Source organism: Wyeomyia smithii, chromosome 3, assembly GCF_029784165.1.
Source record: "Wyeomyia smithii strain HCP4-BCI-WySm-NY-G18 chromosome 3, ASM2978416v1, whole genome shotgun sequence".
Taxonomy (NCBI): domain Eukaryota; kingdom Metazoa; phylum Arthropoda; class Insecta; order Diptera; family Culicidae; genus Wyeomyia; species Wyeomyia smithii.
The window spans coordinates 174,203,997-174,224,020 of NC_073696.1; the positions used below are offsets into that span (position 1 = coordinate 174,203,997).

A 20,024-nucleotide genomic window follows, 5' to 3' on the forward strand; every position below is an offset into this window, starting at 1 on the left:
CAGCCTTTTTGAATGACCGTAAAGAATTAACTATCCACAAAAAATAACATTACGCCGAAGGCGAACCAGCTTTATGTTGAAAACCTCCTACTATGTTCTAGAAGGCAATTTTGAAATATGTGTTTGCATGTTTCATTTCACACATTATTCGTACCAAAACAAACGTGTCTTACGCTATTGAAAAACGAGACGAGCGCAGAAACATCGCAAACTTGCTCGATTGGAATAGTTCTATTAGTTGGTAGTGAAATGTGTTTTTCTTAATATTGTCGTAAAATAACAATTCTGCCGCTAGGCTGTACAATATGGTTCACTGTGTGAATTACCGCGAGCAACAAAGAGAGCAGGTTTTGACAGTTCTCGCTTCATTTGTCACTTTCATTCCTATTGCGCTAAGCGGAAAATTTATACCGACAGTGAAACTTTCAATCGGCAAATTCGAAACCTTTCAAAACTACATTCCGCCTCCTTATTAACTGAGAATGTATAGCTCTACTCAATGTTGTGTGCAGCACGGATAGCGCAGTAGAATCGAAGAACGGTAGCGAGATGTACGGAAAAACGAAAATAAGTTATTTTTCTAGACCGCAGCTTACGAAAGTGTTGATTTTACGTGTTTCTATCGTCCAGCCGGAGCAAATGCTGTTCATGGCGAAGTCCATGGCTTGAGAAGTATATTAAAGTGTCGTGTAGCTAGGATTGCATAAATATTTTCGATCCATAACATCTCCAAGCAATGGTGGAGACGCCTCATCGTTAGTAAAAATTGTTTTTTCAGACGAGTGAAAAGTGAAATGATTTGTCTTAGTTCTGCGCTTCATTAATACGAGCACTAGTTACATTCGTCATCAAGTTTAATTTAAACTTTTTTTCGAGAACTATTTTTGGTCTAACGCATGTAATAGAAGTGATAATTTATTGTTGAAATAAATCCTTTTCGTGCCACAATTATGGAAAGCTAAGAAGAAAACGTTTTGAAGGCAGGTAAGCAAACGTATCGATTTGCGGTGTTCTAAGCCCACAGCTGTGAATCGCTGCGTCGACAAGAAATCACACCTAAAAAGGCCAAAGAAAGAGAAACAATTTTGATTTTTCTTTTGCCTGTAATATTGCGGCATCGTGCATTAACAAGTACAATAGCAATTTTCACTATCTCACCAATTGACGTAAGTGTCTAGAGTTACTGAGAAGATGCCAGAAATACAAGAAGTAAAGTAAACTAATTTTGACCTGCAAAACAATGTCGTGCCACATATTAGACCGGAATCATGCCATTGAGATTAATTTTTTATTCGAATGAAGAATCAATAAATGCTACGAAAAGCTTTGCACCTTTTAGGTTTTACCGGGTTGCATAACTACTTTTTTTCGTTTCGATTGTTCAGACGGCAAAATATAGGGACATGGTTGCAGTGTTCTATTGGATCAATTACATCCCTTTATTTTTAAACTGTTCGGATGCTTACACTAACTGCACCCAACAACCATTGTATCCTGTGCCATGTTTACGCTCGCTATATACAATCCGTAGTGCAACGTTTGACCACTGTGTTGTGTAAATAACTATGAATAAGAAATGAGCGAGACATTTAGTCACCAAGCAATGTACTCAAGAAACGTTGACTTTGGTGGGTAAGCCCGGTGGAATACGAGAAATGCAACCGGCACACTTTGGAGTGCTTTGAAATAACTTCGATCATCAAGACAATTCAAAGTAATCAATTCAAAATTTACAGAACAATCTTGTCATTTTCTACAGCTCTGGTGACTACAACGGAAATACGTTTTGAGTATATATATGCACTGCTATTTTCAAATAAAGTTTAAACAGTTGATAAAAATTTGTATTCGGATTCAATAATTAAAACAAGATTAAAATAGCCGTGTTAAATCGGCTAAATCAAACCTTGGATTTCTTCTTCAACTCTAAATATCACAAACCAATTATCAACAATTGGTTGGGCTATTAAAAAAACGTATCGAAAATTTCTCAATCGCAAATAGAGTATTAACCTATTAAATTTCAAGCCTTACCACACTGCCGTCTAAAATAGCATCATATGAAGCTGCCATAGCAATTTACATCAATTTAAACTCCATGCATCGTTTTAGTCATCACTTGCTACGCTGAGAACTAGTCGCGTCAAACGCAAACTGATTGTACGAGCAAATATGCTCTTAGAAGTCGAGTGAAGTTCTGTTGTTTATTGCATTGAAAAGAGTGCCCTTCGCAATTTAAAACGATTCTATAATTGATAATTTGATTGCAAAAAAATAATATTTGCGACAGAAACATCGGTTTTAGTGCAAAATTTTCGTTCGAATAACCGGGACAGGAAAGACGTTAACACATTGTATATAGATAATACAAATACTATAGCGATGTCGTAATTGCCGGAAAATTACTTACAATCTTACCTCAGTTGTAAAGTTCTTTAAAACACTTCTCAATATCAATGGAATAGTATACAGTCTGAGTACTATTTCATTAATAATGAGTTTATAGAAAAAAAACTCAGCATCTTACAATGAATTAATATTCTTTCATAAAAAATGCAAAGATATAATAAAAAAGTCCACAGCGAATATATTCAGTTATATTTTTATTAGAATAAAAACATCTGCAAATTAATGTATGTTTACGTATTTCATTTCTTTAAAAATCATTACAGATTTCATAAGTTTCTAACCAGATGATTAGAACAAAATCTCTTCGGCAGCAAAATGCGCATGGAACAACACATTAGTTTTCGTTGGAAGTTTAAGAAAACATATTAGCCTGGGGGTACAGCTACAGGTTTCGGATAATGCAAGATGTTGAATGTACGTCGACGGTAAAACAATATTACATCTTGAATCCGAATTCTGCAGTAATCATAGTGGTTTATCGTCCCACTGGAAACGCTTCAACGCTTGTTCCATGTTGGTGAAGCTCTGTAAACCAGTGTGGAAGACAACTAACGCAAACAAAAATATTTACATGATATATGTGCTATTTTTAATCAATCGCTACTAACGGACGTAAGACGAGGTACAACGAGTTTAGTAATTTAATCGTGTAAGATAGTGCTCAAAATCGAAAAACAGCGAATGAAAATAATCAAGTTATTGTGAAATTTCTGTACGCGCAGATCATGATTTGGTGTGTTACATTTTATCGTGCAATTTGCTATAAAGTGCAAATGATTTACGTTCTGCTCTCGAAATGATGGAATAAGTGGAGTTGAGTTTAAATTCAGCAAACTTACGCGTTTAAAGAAAACAAAATTGCTTCTAAAACGGCATCACCGAGCAGTTGGAGAGGAAGCAGCAAGATTGCAACGGAAGGTAAAATTGTTCACTTTTATGAATATTTTTTTATTTTTTTATTTTTTTCGTTGGTTTTAATACATATGTCCTCCATTGAAGGAGTTAAAGTGTGAACAATTTCATGCCTATTTCAAGTTGATGTGCATTGGGGTTGGTCAACTTTGGGGGGGTTAAAGGTTTTTTTTTTCTCTTATTCGATAAGTTATGAGTTACATTCAATGATTGCTAATATTAACTACCTAGAACCCATTTCAGTAAATAACCTTGTTTTTGTGCAATGTTTGATCATGATGCAGACAAACTCCATGTTTGAAGAAATTTAAACTGGAACAAAGTGTACCCATAGACCAGTGGTTCCTAACCTTTCGGTCTCCGCGGCCCTTTTTGCCAAACACAAAGAGCTCCGCGGCCCTCTTCGCAAAGCACAGAGAGCTTCGCGGCCCCCCAAAAGAATTTTAGGTACAGGTTTTGCAATACGAAACTGCGTTTTCAAGTTTCATATCGTCCTGCAAGCTCAATTTGTTTCATGTCTTGTTTTTAATACGCAGAATAATTGAAAATCCGCTTTCCCTGAGATATCAGAAATATAAAACATATTTTGTTTAATCTGGCTGTAGTCTGGTTTGTTACTATTTGCAACCATATAGTCTGCACATTACACTTTTTATCCACTTTCACTATTCAATGCTATCACTTTTCACTTATCACTTGCATGTACGTATTTCAACGCTTACTTAGCGCCTTCGTCAGTGCTTATTTGGACTGTGGAGAAAATAGCGAAGCTCCTAAATTTTTATACCTAAGTAGGTAAACGATTGAGAAAAATATTAACTCAGAGAACGTAAACACGTTGAGTTAGGGAGGGTAGCTGGGTTTTGTTTGAAAATTTCTAAACTTTCTGCGACATCTAATTTCCAAGGGGATGTTACAGATCGAACTAGACTAATGTTGTCGGCAGTAATAGCGTGATCTTCATGAAAAATATTTTCGGCTATTTTGGATCTGAAATAATGAGTTATTCCTTTTTGGAGTCTTTTCTAGCCTTTATAAGTTCTGAAGTATGTCCAAATTTCTTCTAGTTTGGCCAATGTAAACCTTATCACAATGTGGACATGCAACTTTATAAACACCCGCCCTATGCAATTTGTCAATAGTGTCTTTAGTAGACCCCAACCTTGTTTTAATTTGATTATTTCTACTACTGTAGATAATATCGATACCAAATTTTCTAATTTTTTTACGAAGTTGACGTGTAAAATTGACGTCATATTCAACCACTACTCTCTTCGATCTTCTGTTAGCGGTGTGAGTGTTGTGTGAAATTTCCTATGTTGGATTCGTTTCTTTTTATCATAAATGGTTTATATGGTTCTTCTATTATATCCATTCTGCTCACCAATATCAAAAATATATTCCATTTCGTTTTTCTTACCTTCATCAATGAGAGGCAAAGATTCCATGCGGTGGATCATATGGTAGAAAGGAGCCATTTTATGCTGGGAGGAGTGGTTAGAAGTGTAGGTATTACCCGCTTGGTATGTGTGGGTTTCCTAAAGATTTCGAATTCAAAGTGGTTGGAGTTTTTAACAACGACTACATCTAAAAATGGAAGCCTGTTGTTTTGTTCAATTTCCAAAGTGAACTGGATATTTTTATGAATACCATTCAAAATTCCTGAAAAACCTAAAACCTTTTTCATTTTTTCATTTAGTTTATTTTCTAAACGTGCCATAAAAAGCTCACATAAGAAAGGTGAAAGCGGATTCCCCATCGGTGCTCCTTTTGTTTGTTTGTAAAATTTCCCACGGAATGAAAAATAATTGTCTTCCATGCAAAGTCGAGTTAACTTCAAGTAACTGCGTACTTTAGTTTTCCAATGGTTGTCACATCGTTGGGAAAGAAGCCAATCTTCCAAAAGATTTATTGCTTCTTTCACTGGAACACTCGGAAAAAGTGCTGTGACATCGAAAGAAACCATTATCCCGCCAGTGTTGATATCCCCCGATGATTTTTTTAAATTTTCAACAAAATCTCCTGTGCTTTCAACAGATCGACTAGGAAATTTGTTCGGCATTGATTGAAATTCCTTGACTAACCATTTTGCCAATTTTTCTGTTGGTGCTCCCACCGCAGAAACGATTTCTCTCATTTCATTACCAGGCTTATGTACTTTAGGGAGACCCTTTATTCTAGGAAGAGAAGGGTTCGAAACACGAAGATTTTTTAAAGCGACACCAAAAATAGGTTGGCGTTCTTTGATAGTTTTTTCAAAATTTTTCACCATGTCGGCAAGAGGGTTGACTCTCTGTTGCCTGTATGGGCCATTATTAATTTTCTCCAACATTTGTTGATCGTAATCATTTTTGTTCAAAGAAACAATTTTATTCCCCTTGTCAGCTTTGATTGTCTGTAAGTCTGTGCTATTATTTACAAGACGTGGACATTTTTTTAAATTGTCCAAGAAGGGTGTAAGCACTTCACTAATTTGTGCGGTTGAAAAATTGCAACTTTCCATCCCACTTTCAATATCAATGATTGCCTGTTCAACATTTGGTTTAGAAGAAACAGCAAAGTTGAGGCCTTTGTTCAAAAGATTATGTTGCTGTTGTGAAAATTCGCACGAAGATCATAAAATGAAACCATCACCAATGGATTTATTGACCAATTTCACATAATAAATGCTATTCCAGGTTGTTAGTCCAGCGTCGATTATTTAGTGAAAATGTGGGTTCCGGTTTTTCCATTAAATAATCGCCGCTAAACTGACAACCTGAAATGTAGCATTTCTTATGCAAAATTGGTCAATAAATCGATTGGTAATAGTTTCATTTCGTGCAGGGAGCGGAAAATGGTCCCCTTTTCACCCTATTTTTGCGTATTTTTGGAAATATAGGCCTTTTCCCGAGCCCTGCACAGGATGAAACTATCACCAATCGATTTATTGACCAATTTTACATAAACAATGCTATATTTCAAGTTGCCGGCTCAGCGGCATTAATTTAGTAGGAATTTGGGTCCGTTTTTTTTCAGTGTGCATTGGCTGTGAAAAATAATAAAACCCCTCATTGAAAAAAATTATCGGTAATGTGGTTTGGTCACATGATTCACCGATAGCATTTAGATTAATCGTGTAAAATCATTTGTAGCTGTTAAAGCGGTTATATCTAATTGTGTTGAACAACATAACAACAAACACAACATAATTAACCGATGAACAGTTTTTTCTGGTGCAGAATATTTATTGTAATACTAGCTTACCCGGCAAACTTTGTCCCGCTCATTTTTTATTATTTTGATAACTTCAAACATTTTCAATTGATCCTACATACATCCAAAGATTGACCTTGCGATTTTTTTGTAGTCTGCAAATGCATGGGCAATTATTTATTGAATACGTTCAAACTCAAAAGGAAAATCAAGACAGACAAGACTACATTTTTATATGTTTAGAAGATACTCAAGTAACAAAATTGGTTATTATTAAATTATATCTTTATCCTTAAACTTTCGGTTTTCTTTTAAACAGTTAAAACACGTCCGTTATCGCTGACGATCTGAATCGAAGAGATCGACCTTATTTATTTTACTGCTCAGCAAACCTTGCGAACCTTATATGTTAATTATGTATATGATTACATAACAAGGGTTTGGGCATTAGGCCCACTTGACATTTGAACTAGGGTTAGCAATCCCGGGAACGATTTCCCGGGAAATAGCTTTTCCTGGGATTCGCGGATCCCGGGAACAGAAATATTGATTCCCGGGATCCCGGGATTCCCGAGTTCCGTGAAAAATTGTAAGATTCACTATAGTTTCTTATGCAATATTGCAATAAAATTAAATACGTCAAACTAGTGCGACCTGAAATAAATAATTTAATAAAACTAGAAAACTAGATTTGCGACGCAATTTATTTAAAAATATCACAATGGCATAGCAAATATATTTAAATGAAAAAAAAAAAGCGAATAGGTTTACTACCGCTCAAGTAAACAGTAAATATTTACTGTAGTGTGAAACATATTTTGCCCAAAAAATCCGTACCGAATATAGCAAGTATTTTCCGCGTCCAATGCCTGCCTAACACTCAGTTTTCTCTTCAACAAACTGAAAGAATAGGACACCAGTTTCAATTAAGTGTAGCAAAAGCTGTAATCGGTGATTTGAAAGTATTCTAGAAATCGAACATCAGCGGTGATTCAGCAGACTTGAGCGAAGTTTTACAGAAGAAAATAACATTTTTGAGTTCAACGGAAAATTGTCAGTGGATCTGAAGCGTTTGTTTGACGACATGAAGACCCTCCTTGCAACAAGATCGATCACGGATTTTTGATGTTAACTTGAATAGGTTTTGTATTTTATTTGTTTTTTGTTCTTCATGCGAATTGAGAATGAAATTTTAAAAAATTTTTTGTTATCTTTGACTGATAAACTTCATTTAAAATCACATTTTGCTAAAAAATTTGTCCGTTCCCGGTTCCCGGGAATTTCCGGGAAATGCGATTTTTCATTCCCGTTTCCCGGGAAATCGATTCCCGGGAATATTGCAAAACCTAATTTGAACCAAAGTAATTCTAGATCGTATATTACAGTTATATCAAAGTTGTTTGGTATATGATACAACTAAAACATAAAACCTTCAATGTCGACCATGCGGTTATAACAACCTACTAACAACAGCTACAAACATATGTTATGGCTGTTGGCCCAGCTTTATTGCAGTCATCAAAACTTCATATACGCTTCATCTTAGGACCAGATGTTTTATACAACCCGATTTGCTTGCTCGAAATTTTAAATGAGGTGTATTCTCCAAATTAACTGTGATGCATAATTTTATTTTGGTTTCTTTTCTCTATGACAGGGTTTTCTTTATTTCAAATATTGAATGAATATACACTAAGGTCGCTTTTTACGCGGTTTTTCTTACGCGGATTCCGGAATTTAGGCGGTTTTTTACGTGGATTCCGAAATTTACGCGTTTTTTTACGCAGATTTCGGAACTCACGCGGTTTTTTTACGCGGCACGAATACCCCGCGTAAAAAGCGACTTTAGTGTATAATTAAAATTTGATTCCTCTTAACTAAGATAATGATTAAATAAATACCATGATTTGGAGTATTTTGTTAAATGTATACTGCTATCTATCATTAGATTTTCAAAACTATGGTGTGGTTTCGTTATTCTCGTGAAGGAAAATGCTGATTTCAAATATATAGGGTATCGGCTCTATTATCGTCAGGTTTTACCTATTATCGTCAGGGGGCTAATGATTCCCAAGATCGTTAATTTCTTGCATGACGATTTTTCATAATGCAGAGTACCTCTCTGCAAAATATAAGCTCGCTATGACTTTATTAACCCCGCGGACGACGATAGGTAAAACCTGACGATAATAAAGCCAATACCCTATACAAAAGTTTGCCATTTCTCCATTCCATAAGTAAACCTGTTATAGCATTCGTCTGGCTATGTTCCAATCATCAAGTTTTATACAAGCCACAATCATAACCTACATGGCGGGGTTATCATAACAAATTCTGTTCAAAATGAAACTACAGCTTGGAAATTTATTTTAGCTTTGAGAAGTACTATGATACAACTCCACGGACATGGGCGTAGCCAGAATTTCAAATATGGAGGGCAAGCTCTTCAAAATTCCAGAAGTAAAAAAATGGTACACTAAGGTCGCTTTTTACGCGGGTTTTTTACGCGACATTTTTTACGTGGATTCCGGAATTTACGCGGTTTTTTACGCGGATTTCGAAATTTACGCGTTGTTTTTCACGCGGATTCCAGAATTTACGCGTTTTTTAAGCGGCACGTATCCCCCACGTAAAAAGCGACTTTAGTGTGTTTTGAAAAATAGAAATAAATACTAGTCTTTAGTGATTGTTACATCAAGGCAACCAGTGAAAAGTTGTCCTTAACATTAGAGTGTTCATCAGCGAGTTTGTCTTCGATGAAGAAAACGGAGTTATGTTCGAACGTTGTTGTTTACCCGCTACCAGGACCTCTTCGAGAACGATGCAGGCCAGCTGAATGATGCGGCGAAGGTACGTTTACTTCTCCGGAAGCTGGACACCCATTCGCACAGCCGCTAAGGACGTGAAGATTGAAGACACAGTCAAGATTCTCAATAAAATCATCGGGCATCAAACGTCAAACGTTCCGGAAGCGGTTCATGTGTCTTTTCACGATTGTTGTTGACCATCTACCGATGCACACTCAGCAAGTAGAGAGCACTCAACCGCTGTTCAAATATTGTTGACCTCAGCCAGGTTTTCATCCGACGTAATGTGCTGAACGAGCGTTCAATCGTGCATGTTTCCATGGTAGAGCAAGTGCAATTTTAACTGCTTTCTCAGTCACAGGGAAGAAAGAACGGGCTTTAGCTAACAGGTCTATAAGATCCAACTCTTCTAAGTTCTTACGGTCTGCTCTCATACTGCTGCAATGTCAATACAAAACTTCCACCTCTTCAACAAAATTGTCAACTTCATAAAAAATTACGAAATTTTCGGTTTTGCGCATGAACTCTTCCAACGACATGCGTATTACGTTAGCGGGATGCAGCAAGGACAACGCGTAGGCAGGTGCACTATCTTCATCGAACCGTGTTTCCAGTGAGGTTACAAGAGAATCAAGGTAAGGAATTGTCACAGCTCAGTTCCAATACTCCAAGCTAGTTAATGCAGGCGGATTTGCCCGATACTTTTGCCGCTGCAATATCCTTGGTGGATCAACTGAAAAACCTGTGCAATTCCACACAACAGCGCAAGCATTTCAATCAATTATTTTTGATCTGGCTGATACTTTACACAGATCGAAGACCCCCCTGCCCCCCTCTGGCTACGCCTATGTCCACGGATTATGTATTTCTGGTTTTATTTGGTTGTTATGAAAGTCAATATAGAACAAATTTATGGCCGTTCTTAAAACTGTGAAGCTAAGTTGTATTATAGAAGACATATGATGGTTTTTATAGCCTATTCGCAGAACATATTTTATAACTATCAAATAAAATCTACGTACAATCGAAGACTTTAATGCAAGCCAACTTGAAACAAAACCAGAATGAATTCTTGAAGCATTTTTATTGTTACTTGGGTACTTATTTATGAAAGATATTCGAGCAAGAGACGGTTTTATTACGTCATTTAATTTTTTAGTTACTCTAAAACATATTTTATTTAGATGTCAAACAGATTGGTTTAAATAATATACTATTTTTAATAAACCTATAAACGTATTTTGAAGTAGAATACTTCTCTCAGGAAGTTCGGCTACATAGGGATGTGAAATGAAAATCTAAAACCGAAAAAAGTGAAAAATATGTCCAATTTCAAATGCTAATAAATCGGTTAGTATTCGATGGATTTCCTTCGTTCTTGCAGCAATAGATTGGAAAATCTTCTAAGATTCTTCCCAAAATAAGATAATTGTAATTTTATTATTCACACTATTGTACTATTGAAAATAGTCAAGCCTTGTCAAAACGAAAAATTCGACCTCTGATTGGTCGTTATATGCTTGCTTCCCAAGCACGGTCGACAGGATCATATACCTTGCAATTGAAAACATGCTATTTGGCCTATATAAGAGCCTGTTTCAGCCGGAGCCGCTCATAATAGTTCTAGACAGCGACAACAGCAGTCGTCATTCCTTAGCAGCAGCACTAGCCCTGTGGTTGGTCACCACGTCTCAGGAGCAGCGCGGTTTTTCTCAGCGTGTGTCGCCAGACAGCCATTATTCCCCCCGTGTTGGGACAGCATGAAGATTGCCATCAGGAAATCCAATTTTGGAAATCAAAATGCCTTTTTATTTGCCTTCAAATAAACAAGTCATTGAAAGTTAATAATTTTTGTCAACGCAAGCAAGTATTCTGTGTTGCATCCTAGCAATTTAAATTTGTCGCACCCGTCTAATTTACTGAATGTGAAATAGCTTCCACAGTGCATGTTGTCCGTGTATCTTAATTCCCCCAATGTTAGGGCAGCTCAAAGGTTGTAATTAGCAACCGATTTTGAACCGCAACATGCTTTTTTCAAGGCAAATAAACAAGTAATTGAAGGTTAATAATTTTCTGGCATCAACACAAGCAGACATTCTGTGCGGGATGCAATCAAATTCTGTTGTAGTTGTCTAATTTTTACTTTATTAAGTTAACCCCCCACTGTTGGGGCAGCGCAGAGGCTGTGATCGGCATAACCGATTTTGAATGACAAACTGCCCTGTTAGAACGCATTCACAAAAGCAGTTAGTTCGACTATGCAGAGCTAATATGAAGTCGATTCAATCAATCAGCATGAACAGAATTTCGTCGTCTCCCAGCTGCCAAGTTGCAACATGATGCAACACGCAACAGCGAGCAAACGTAATCGCTTGATGTTACAAGCCGCAATACGGTTAGGGATAAATCGTTGCGTGTGTGAGAGCACGGTGTTTATTCGCTGGATACAAAAATCAAATGCGAATTGTGGAACAATTCGTCTGAAGAACATTACAAAATGGTAAAACTGAACAGAAAGGCGTGGTCTATTTCGTAGCACCCTTCGACTATAAAAGAGTGTTTCTGGGCAAACTAGCTACACTCATCAGCCGGATGGTGAGCTGGATGGACCGTCCACAACGTTGACAGCAGATATCAGCACTCAGCAGTAACAGAGGATAGCAGCGGGTTGCGCCTGTGGCTGCCTTCAAATTAAACAAATCACTTGCCCTGTGGTTGGTCACCACGTCTCAGGCCTCTGCCAGGCTGACTTTCGTACGAAAGCGGCGGTATTAGCGGTTGATGCATTTACCAACACTTACTCCAGTAAAGCCGTGTCTAATTTTCAATGTGAAAACACCTTTCTATTGTGTTGGTCATGCGCATTAGACCTCTGCCAGGCTAAACGCGAAAAGCGGCGCGAACCGATTCGCCCGGCCGTAGGTTAATGTACAGTCGTAAGTAGAACTGTGTAAAAGTATTCTACTTCAACATTGCGGTCGTGGCTTTGCACACAACCCTCCTGTGATTTTTTTTTTAACGAATATTATTATATTTTCAATTAATAAAACTTTTTCTGGAATTCTAGTATGTGAAACCGAAATCCAATGAAGTAGTAACACAGCATTTTGTGATTCCTATTTCAGATGTGATGGAAAACGATATCAATAGCGGGTCCGACGATGGTTCGGCAACGCGCCGCGGTAGATTTCGTGTTTCGGCACCCTCATCAGGCCTTCCAGAGACAACTGTTGGTAGATTCCGTCTAATACCACAAGCAGGTAATGCTAAATAATAATATCATTAAACCAATTAGCAACCAATACATGTGTATCATCACAGGAAACTATGCACCCGCTTCACCATTCTTGGGTCGGTTTTCTGTCATACCAGAAGAACCACAGAACTCACCTAGCTCCGCTATTTCTCCGGCTAATAACGACACTGATCGACAAGCGTCGCCAGACTGGGATTTTGATGATGATAAAGCGGTAAGTAACTTATTTTGGGTGACAAGCAAGACTATTTGAACTGTGTCCCTCACTTCGAATTTATTAGTGTATAACGAGTCATGAGTTCTTGCAACTCTGATTATTCATTCGACTAAATTTACACATTAAGCTCTGTCAGAGTTCCAAGCGAAGTGGAAATCTCATACAAAATGTTCATTTTTTCACGCTCGTGGAAAATGCAACCTGTGAAAATTTCACTTCACTTGGAACTGTAAACAAATTCGATCCAGCGAAATCGAAGGATGTGGATCTCATCTTTTTCACTTGGGTTTACTTTTTTCACGCATGCAAACGCTAGTGAAAAAAGTAGCAGCAAGCGAAAACTTGCGTGCGTTTATATTCTGTCAGTTGCAGCCAATTTTCACTTCGCTCGGAGTGTAAACTCGTGAATTTCGCTTCACTGCAAAAATTTCACTTCACGTGGAACTGTAAACAAATTCGATCTAGCGAAATCGAAGGTTGTGGATCTCATCTTTTTCACTTGGGTTTACTTTTTTCACGCATGCAAACGCTAGTGAAAAAAGCAGCAGCAAGCGAAAATTTGCGTGCGTTTATATTCTGTCAGTTGCAGCCAATTTTCACTTCGCTCGGAGTGTAAACTCGTGAACTTCGCTTCACTTAAACTGTAAACTGCAGGCTGGTGAAATATCTGCGTGTTCAACAAACGGGTTTTCACGACAGATTTTGCAAGCGAAAATTTGCGCTTTTTCACTTGTCAATTTTTTTCTTCGCTTGGAACTGTAAACTATGCTTTAGAACGCTTATGTTATAGTATCGGTTTTCATGATATTTATGAACACCAAAAGTATCTTCTCTGTATATCAAAATATACAGCCTCAAAAATACTAAACCTTATTAAGGCATAATAGAGTACACGCAAAAGTTGGATGGTGCGAAACCAGTACAAAATTGTGCGTTTTAGCGCAATTGTTGATGTAATTTTAAACCAGTACAATGATTGCGTGTTGGGCATAACGCAATTAATGCTCTAGCGTTTCTCCGATGTATTTGGCAGCTCCAAACTACTACACCTAAACAATTTCAACTGGTATCAAGCAGCATTGCAAAGCGAGCGAGAAGCAAAACCTTTCTCCTCCTTTCTGCTTGAGGACGAGACATATGCTACGCATTTCAAGTCTTTTGCACACACGCTTTCGAGATACTTTTTCTTCTTCGTGCATTCCTCTGAATAGCAGCAAGCACGCACCGACAGTATGAGTGAGACTAACAACACTGGTATCAAGTATGTACAGCACGGGTGTCTCGCTCGTTTCGTGACGCAACGAGATATCGCCTTGCGAGTCGCAATCCGAACCGAGAAAGAAGCGAAAGAGCAACCTGCAAATTGTATGTGACGTGTCTAGTCTTGTCGCACGAACATGGAAATTCTACGAGCGAGAGAGAAATTTCTCTCGTCGCTTGAGAAAAAAGCGCGTGCACAGAATGACAAATAATAATTATTTACAATTTACAAGTGTTGCCATAAAAAACCAGCAACGCTTTTGTGGCTTTTTGTGGAATGGAGGGTTTTCGGTAAAGCTAGTGTTGATTACAAAATGTTGTTAACATAATTTTGTTCCGTTATTTTTTGCCAATCATTCGATGGTACTTTTAAATGATCAAATCCATCGAGATAAATCGATCGAGTATTATGGCTATATAAATCTAGTGAGTTCACAAGTTGTTGTTCACTGCTTGCACTGTTCCATGAGCAGCAGTCACTAATACAGTCGATGTGAGACATAAAGTATCGATATATGATACATATTCTGATTTCAATCTGTGTCAATGTATTCGCAGTACAACTGTTGCGTTATCCTTTTCACACATTTATTGTGCGATTTTAGTGCAAAATTTGTGCGAATCGGGAAGTACAATGATTGTACAAGACTTGAACTTTTGCGTGTATATACTGCTGAAAAATACCAGGCGATATAGAACAACAATTTAAATTTGATTTGAAACTTTGCACAGATGTTCCTATTGGCTGAATATGTAGATTTTATACTAATAGTTTTTTTTATTCGCAACTTATTTTTAAAATGGGGTTTGCGTAGTACTGTCGCTAACGATCAAAAATATTTTTAATATTTTTACCTGACCAATGATAGCTGTTTGGCATGGAGAAATAAAACCAAAATCAAAAAAACTTTTAGAGCCAAAACGGTTTGTTTGATTAGTAAAGTATCTTTGACAAAGTTGTAGATTTGTGCGTCCCAAAATAAAAACACACTTAGAAAAAATCGTTTTATGTCAGAAAATGTATTAAAAATTATAATTTAAATATCTTTAAAATCCCACATTTTGGCAATGCAATACCAACTCTCTTTTTTTCTATGAAAAACCTAAACGAGTTTATTTGAACTTCAAGAAAAAAATACCTCTTTTACAAATTTTATTTGTAGTGATAGCGCAAAATGACGTCTTTAACCTATAAAAACAACTTAGCAAAGTTTTAGTTGAATAAAAAATGCTAAAAATATTGAAATTGCCACATATTGTTAAGAACAGTTCTGTTTGCGGCTGGGTATTTTTATACAAGCGCCAAGAGGATTGTATAACAATTCCCCGAAAACCATTATCCCGAAAGATCATTTCCCCGAAAGATTTTTTCCCGAATATACCAATTCCCCGAATGTTATTTCGCTGAATTTACCACTTCCCCGAATGTATCAATTCCCCGAAAAATATTTTTATGAATAAACTTTTTCCGCGAAAACCGCAGTTAAAAAGTTTTCTTCAAATGCACGATTCTTTTGTTCACACGAAGTACCAAAACTCCGGTTTAAAACGTGCGTGGATTACTGCTCCACCTGCGCTATGCATAGGAGGATGGGGTAAAGTGATCAATTCTCCAGAACCAGTTTTTTGGTTCATTTTTTTCTGTGGACTCATCACTGCGACCAGAGCTTAGATCTATTGTAATATTGCCCAGGGGTTTTCTATACTCCGCACTTCATACTAGTAGCAGTAACACTATTGAAGTAAGTGATACGCTTGTCATTCATATCAGTGCTTATGTGTAATTACCTTTCCGTTTCAAGCTTACTGCTCTACTATACCGAGCCTCTGTCCATCCTAACAATATCGCCTAGTTACAATTCCCTGGAGAGAACTTTCATATGTCACTCACACCAGATTTATCATAATAGGGACTTATATTTGTTAGGAGGAGAGTCAACAGGGGTACTGTAGAATCCAGTTTGAAGGAAGGGTACGTGGTGGGGAGCTTGAGAATAAATCCATGCTAAAAGTCTTTTGACAACCAAATGGCCTGATTCTACTAAGATTCGAACCCACGACCACCCGCTTACCAAAGCGGACTCTGTAACCTTGCGGCTACGGCGCTCCATTTAGGGGCCTGAAAAATCCTAAACCTACCAGAAGTCGATTGGTTTTGATTCCGCTTAGCGCATTGAATTTTAAATTTGTATGAAAACTTGTATGGGAAAACGGGTTTACTCAAAAGGTTGAAACACGAAAGGCTGAAATCCGAAAGGCTGAAATCACGAAAGGTTGAAAGCTACATAAGGCTAAAAAGCACGAAAGACTGAATCACGAAGAGCTGGGAAATCATGAGGCTGAGCCCATTTCTATTGTTTTTAAAATACCCTCGAGGCTTACGGCCGGCTCGATTGTCTAAGATGTATGTTGTCCTTACTCACTATCGCTCGTTCGAACTAAACTAACCTTAAGAGAGTCATAGTTAATCACGCCGTTTACCTGCGCTTGCTTGAATTTCTTCACGTTGACATTCAGAGCACTGGGCAGAAATCGCAGTGCTCTGAATGCCAGTCAGCCGTGCCAGTTCTTCTATTTATCGATGAATGCGGCCCAAGCCGGGAAGCATATGAACCCGGAAAGCCCGGAAAGCGAGTGAGCCAGGCGTGCCCGACGAGAGGACAAACTGGCGACCCACACTACCACACGGCCGAACGCCCCAGAGTGTGTTGAGGCAGAAGCGCCGGCAGGCCCACGACGCGAAACCCATGCAGAGCACGCGCAGACCCGCGACCTGGCAGCCCCGTAGCTCGAGTCATCCCAGTCTTCAGAACTAATCCTTATCTTGAAGTTACGGATCTTACCTTACCTACATTGATCTATCGACTTGAGACTCTAAACCTTGAAAACCTGCTGCGGACTCGGTACAAGCTGTTGAGAGTTTGCGTGCCCCAGTCTTCGATTTTCAATGTCCAAGATGGGAGTATCGACACAGCAATTTAATACCACGCTCTACCAGCCTGTCCAACCATATCTCTTTATGAAAGACTTTCATGGCTGTTAAACAGAAAAGAAAACTCTTCCGATATCTCTTGTTGGCTTCTAGAAGGAAAGGATTTATGTGGCCATGATTACAAAGGCGCTACCCTTTCCGGTGTGCACGCCAATGCAAACGTATACTCAACAGGCTCCGGAATTATAACCGGATTCCCTTTCACTACGCGTCAAAATAAAGCTGCAATTAATGATGCCCGCGCGCGGAATGGGACGGTTCCTTCTGAATCGGACCAAATCGGCAAAAAGCGTAGAATTGATGACGATAATAGTGATGATGTTTTTGATGACGGCGTGACTTTTGCGCAAGTCGTGAAGGGTCGCCGTTAAAGTATTAAAACGAGTATTAGTAATAATAATAATAATATAAATGATGGTTTTAAGCCCGTTAAACATAAGACTCGTCCGGTCATTGTGATCGAACCGAAAGAGTCCAAACAAGCTTGCGAGGAAACTCGGAAGTTTTTGAAAACAAAATTAGATCCAAAAACACACAAAGTGAGTAATTTTAGGAACGGTAAAGATGGTTCCATTATTGTTGAATGCGCTGTTGGCGAAAATATTGATAAGTTGAAAAATGGCATTGAAAGCAATCTGGGTGAAAACTACAGTGCTGTTGTTCCCACGTCGGTGCCGAGATTGAAAATAGTGGGCATGAGCGAGAATCTTTCTCCTGATGTTTTCATTGACTTTTTAAAGTCAAAATGAAGGTATCAAAATTAATGATGTAAAAGTAATAAACTCGTATGAAAATCCACGCTTTCGGTATAACAAGTATAGCGCGGCAATAGAGGTTGATTTGGAAACGTATAACAGCTTGTTATCTGCTAAGCAAGTAAATGTAGAATTTGATCGGTGCTTAGTATTTCCCGCGGTAAATGTTTTGAGATGCTTAAAATGTGGAGAATTTGGGCACAAGAGCATGGATTGCAAAAATTGTGATACGTGTTCCAGGTGTAGCCTAAAACACAAAACATCTGAATGCACGTCTACTGTTTTGAAATGCGTTAATTGTTTAAAGACGAATAAAGAGCGTAACATGAATTTGGACGTCAACCATGCCGCATTTAGTTCAGAATGCTTGATATATAAAAGATTATTCAATCAAAAGAAAAGCAGCTTGTGTTTCAATAAATAGCAAACAAGTTCCAAGAAGAATGTGAATAAGTTTGAATTTTTGTATTTGAATATTGCGGGGTTGACAACAAACTACGTTGCATTACGTCAGATTGTCGAAGATAAACGTCCACTTTTAGTGTTCTTATCAGAGACTCATATTGTCGACATTGAAGCATATGATCAATATAGTATTCCGGAATATAATGTGGCTGCTTGTTTATCACATTCTAGACAAACTGGCGGTGTTGCTATTTATGTCAGAGAATCAGTTCAATTCGAGCTTTGCCGAAACGAAGCGAAGGATGGCAATTGGTTCTTGGGCATAACAGTAGTACGTGGTATGAAGGTGGGTAATTTTGGTGTTTTGTATCATTCTCCCAATGCTAGTGATCACCGTTTCCTTGAAATATCGGAAAATTGGCTTGATGAATTTCTCGATTATAGTAAACTGAATATATTGACTGGCGATTTTAATATCAACTGGCGAGATAATACAAATTCGAAACATTTGAAGCGTTTAGTAGAATCTTTCAATTTAAAACAAAGCGTTAATGAATTTACACGTATTTCCCAGCGAAGTAGAAATTTGATTGATCATGTTTATTCCAATTTGGATTCCATTTGTTCAGTAACGGATTCTGATATGAAAATAACCGATCATGAGACATTAGTGATCACTGTATTAGACAACTTGAGTGAGAAAAATGATTTTAAAAAATTGAAATGCTGGAGAAAATATTCGAAACAGGCTGTTTCGAATCTTGTTGAAAGAAGCTTGGATTTTCCAATCGCGTCCGGTAATTTAGATGATTCTGCAGCTGTTCTTACTAGTATTTTGAAAACGTGTACGAATCAATTAGTTGAACATAAATTTGTAACCTTAAAGAACGCGAACAGCTGGTACAATTTGGATCTTTTGCGTCTTAAGCGCAAGAGGGATAAATTGTACAAAAAGTTTTGTAGATCAAATAGTCAGAGTCATTGGAATGAGTACACAATCGCGCGTAATAAATATTCACAAGCGTTAAAAAAGACGCGTTGTGAATATATCCAGAGAAAGATTACTCAGCATCAAAACAACAGCAAAAAGTTATGGAAAATTTTGAAATCTTTAGTAAAACATAGTAATTGTAAACCGCGGTCCATAACTTTTGATGGCACATTAGAACAAACAGAACAAATAATTGCTAGTAAGTTTAATGATTATTTCATCAATAGTGTTTCATTGATCAATCAATCAATTGAACTGGTCGATGAACCGGATGAAATAAAACAGCCGACTAACGTTAATAGTAGATTTGATGGTTTTCACCCAATCACAATGGATGACCTTAAAAATATTTGTTTTTCATTAGGTAAAACGGCTGGCGTAGACAATGTGCTAGGGTTATTCAAGATTGCTTCAATGTTATTGGTCACACTCTGCTGAACCTTATTGATGAATCATTGCTAACTGGGCACGTGCCTAAAGTGTGGAAAGAATCGTTGGTTGTTCCGATTCAAAAGGTTGCTGGAACGATTAAAGCCGAAGAGTTTCGTCCCATCAATATGTTACACACGTTAGAAAAGATATTGGAACTTGTTGTTAAAGGTCAGCTGTTAGAATATTTAAATAGTAACTCGTTATTAATTCCGGAACAATCTGGCTACCGGGAAGGCCATTCGTGTGAAACCGCGTTGAATTTAGTTCTTGCAAAATGGAAAGATAACTTAGAAAATAGAGACACAATAGTTGCTGTATTTTTGGATCTGAAACACGCTTTTGAAACAATTTCTAGGCCCTTATTGTTGAACACAATCAAGCGCTTTGGAATTT

At 37.7% G+C, this 20,024-nt stretch overlaps 1 protein-coding gene across 2 annotated transcripts in view; it reads left to right on the forward strand.

Moving 5' to 3' along the window:
- The first annotated feature begins 385 nt into the window (after window positions 1-385).
- The window catches only part of LOC129732016 (uncharacterized), a 117,563-nt gene continuing 97,924 nt past the window's right edge, over window positions 386-20,024 (forward strand). Inside the window, exons 1-4 of one of the 2 annotated variants that reach the window (XM_055692464.1) lie at window positions 386-984; window positions 2,673-3,327; window positions 12,449-12,583; window positions 12,645-12,793. In XM_055692464.1, the coding sequence (XP_055548439.1) occupies window positions 12,454-12,583; window positions 12,645-12,793 (279 nt within the window). In that variant the 5' untranslated portion in view covers window positions 386-984; window positions 2,673-3,327; window positions 12,449-12,453. The remainder of the gene's footprint in view (window positions 985-2,672; window positions 3,328-12,448; window positions 12,584-12,644; window positions 12,794-20,024) is intronic. The other variant, XM_055692465.1, reaches the window with a different exon arrangement.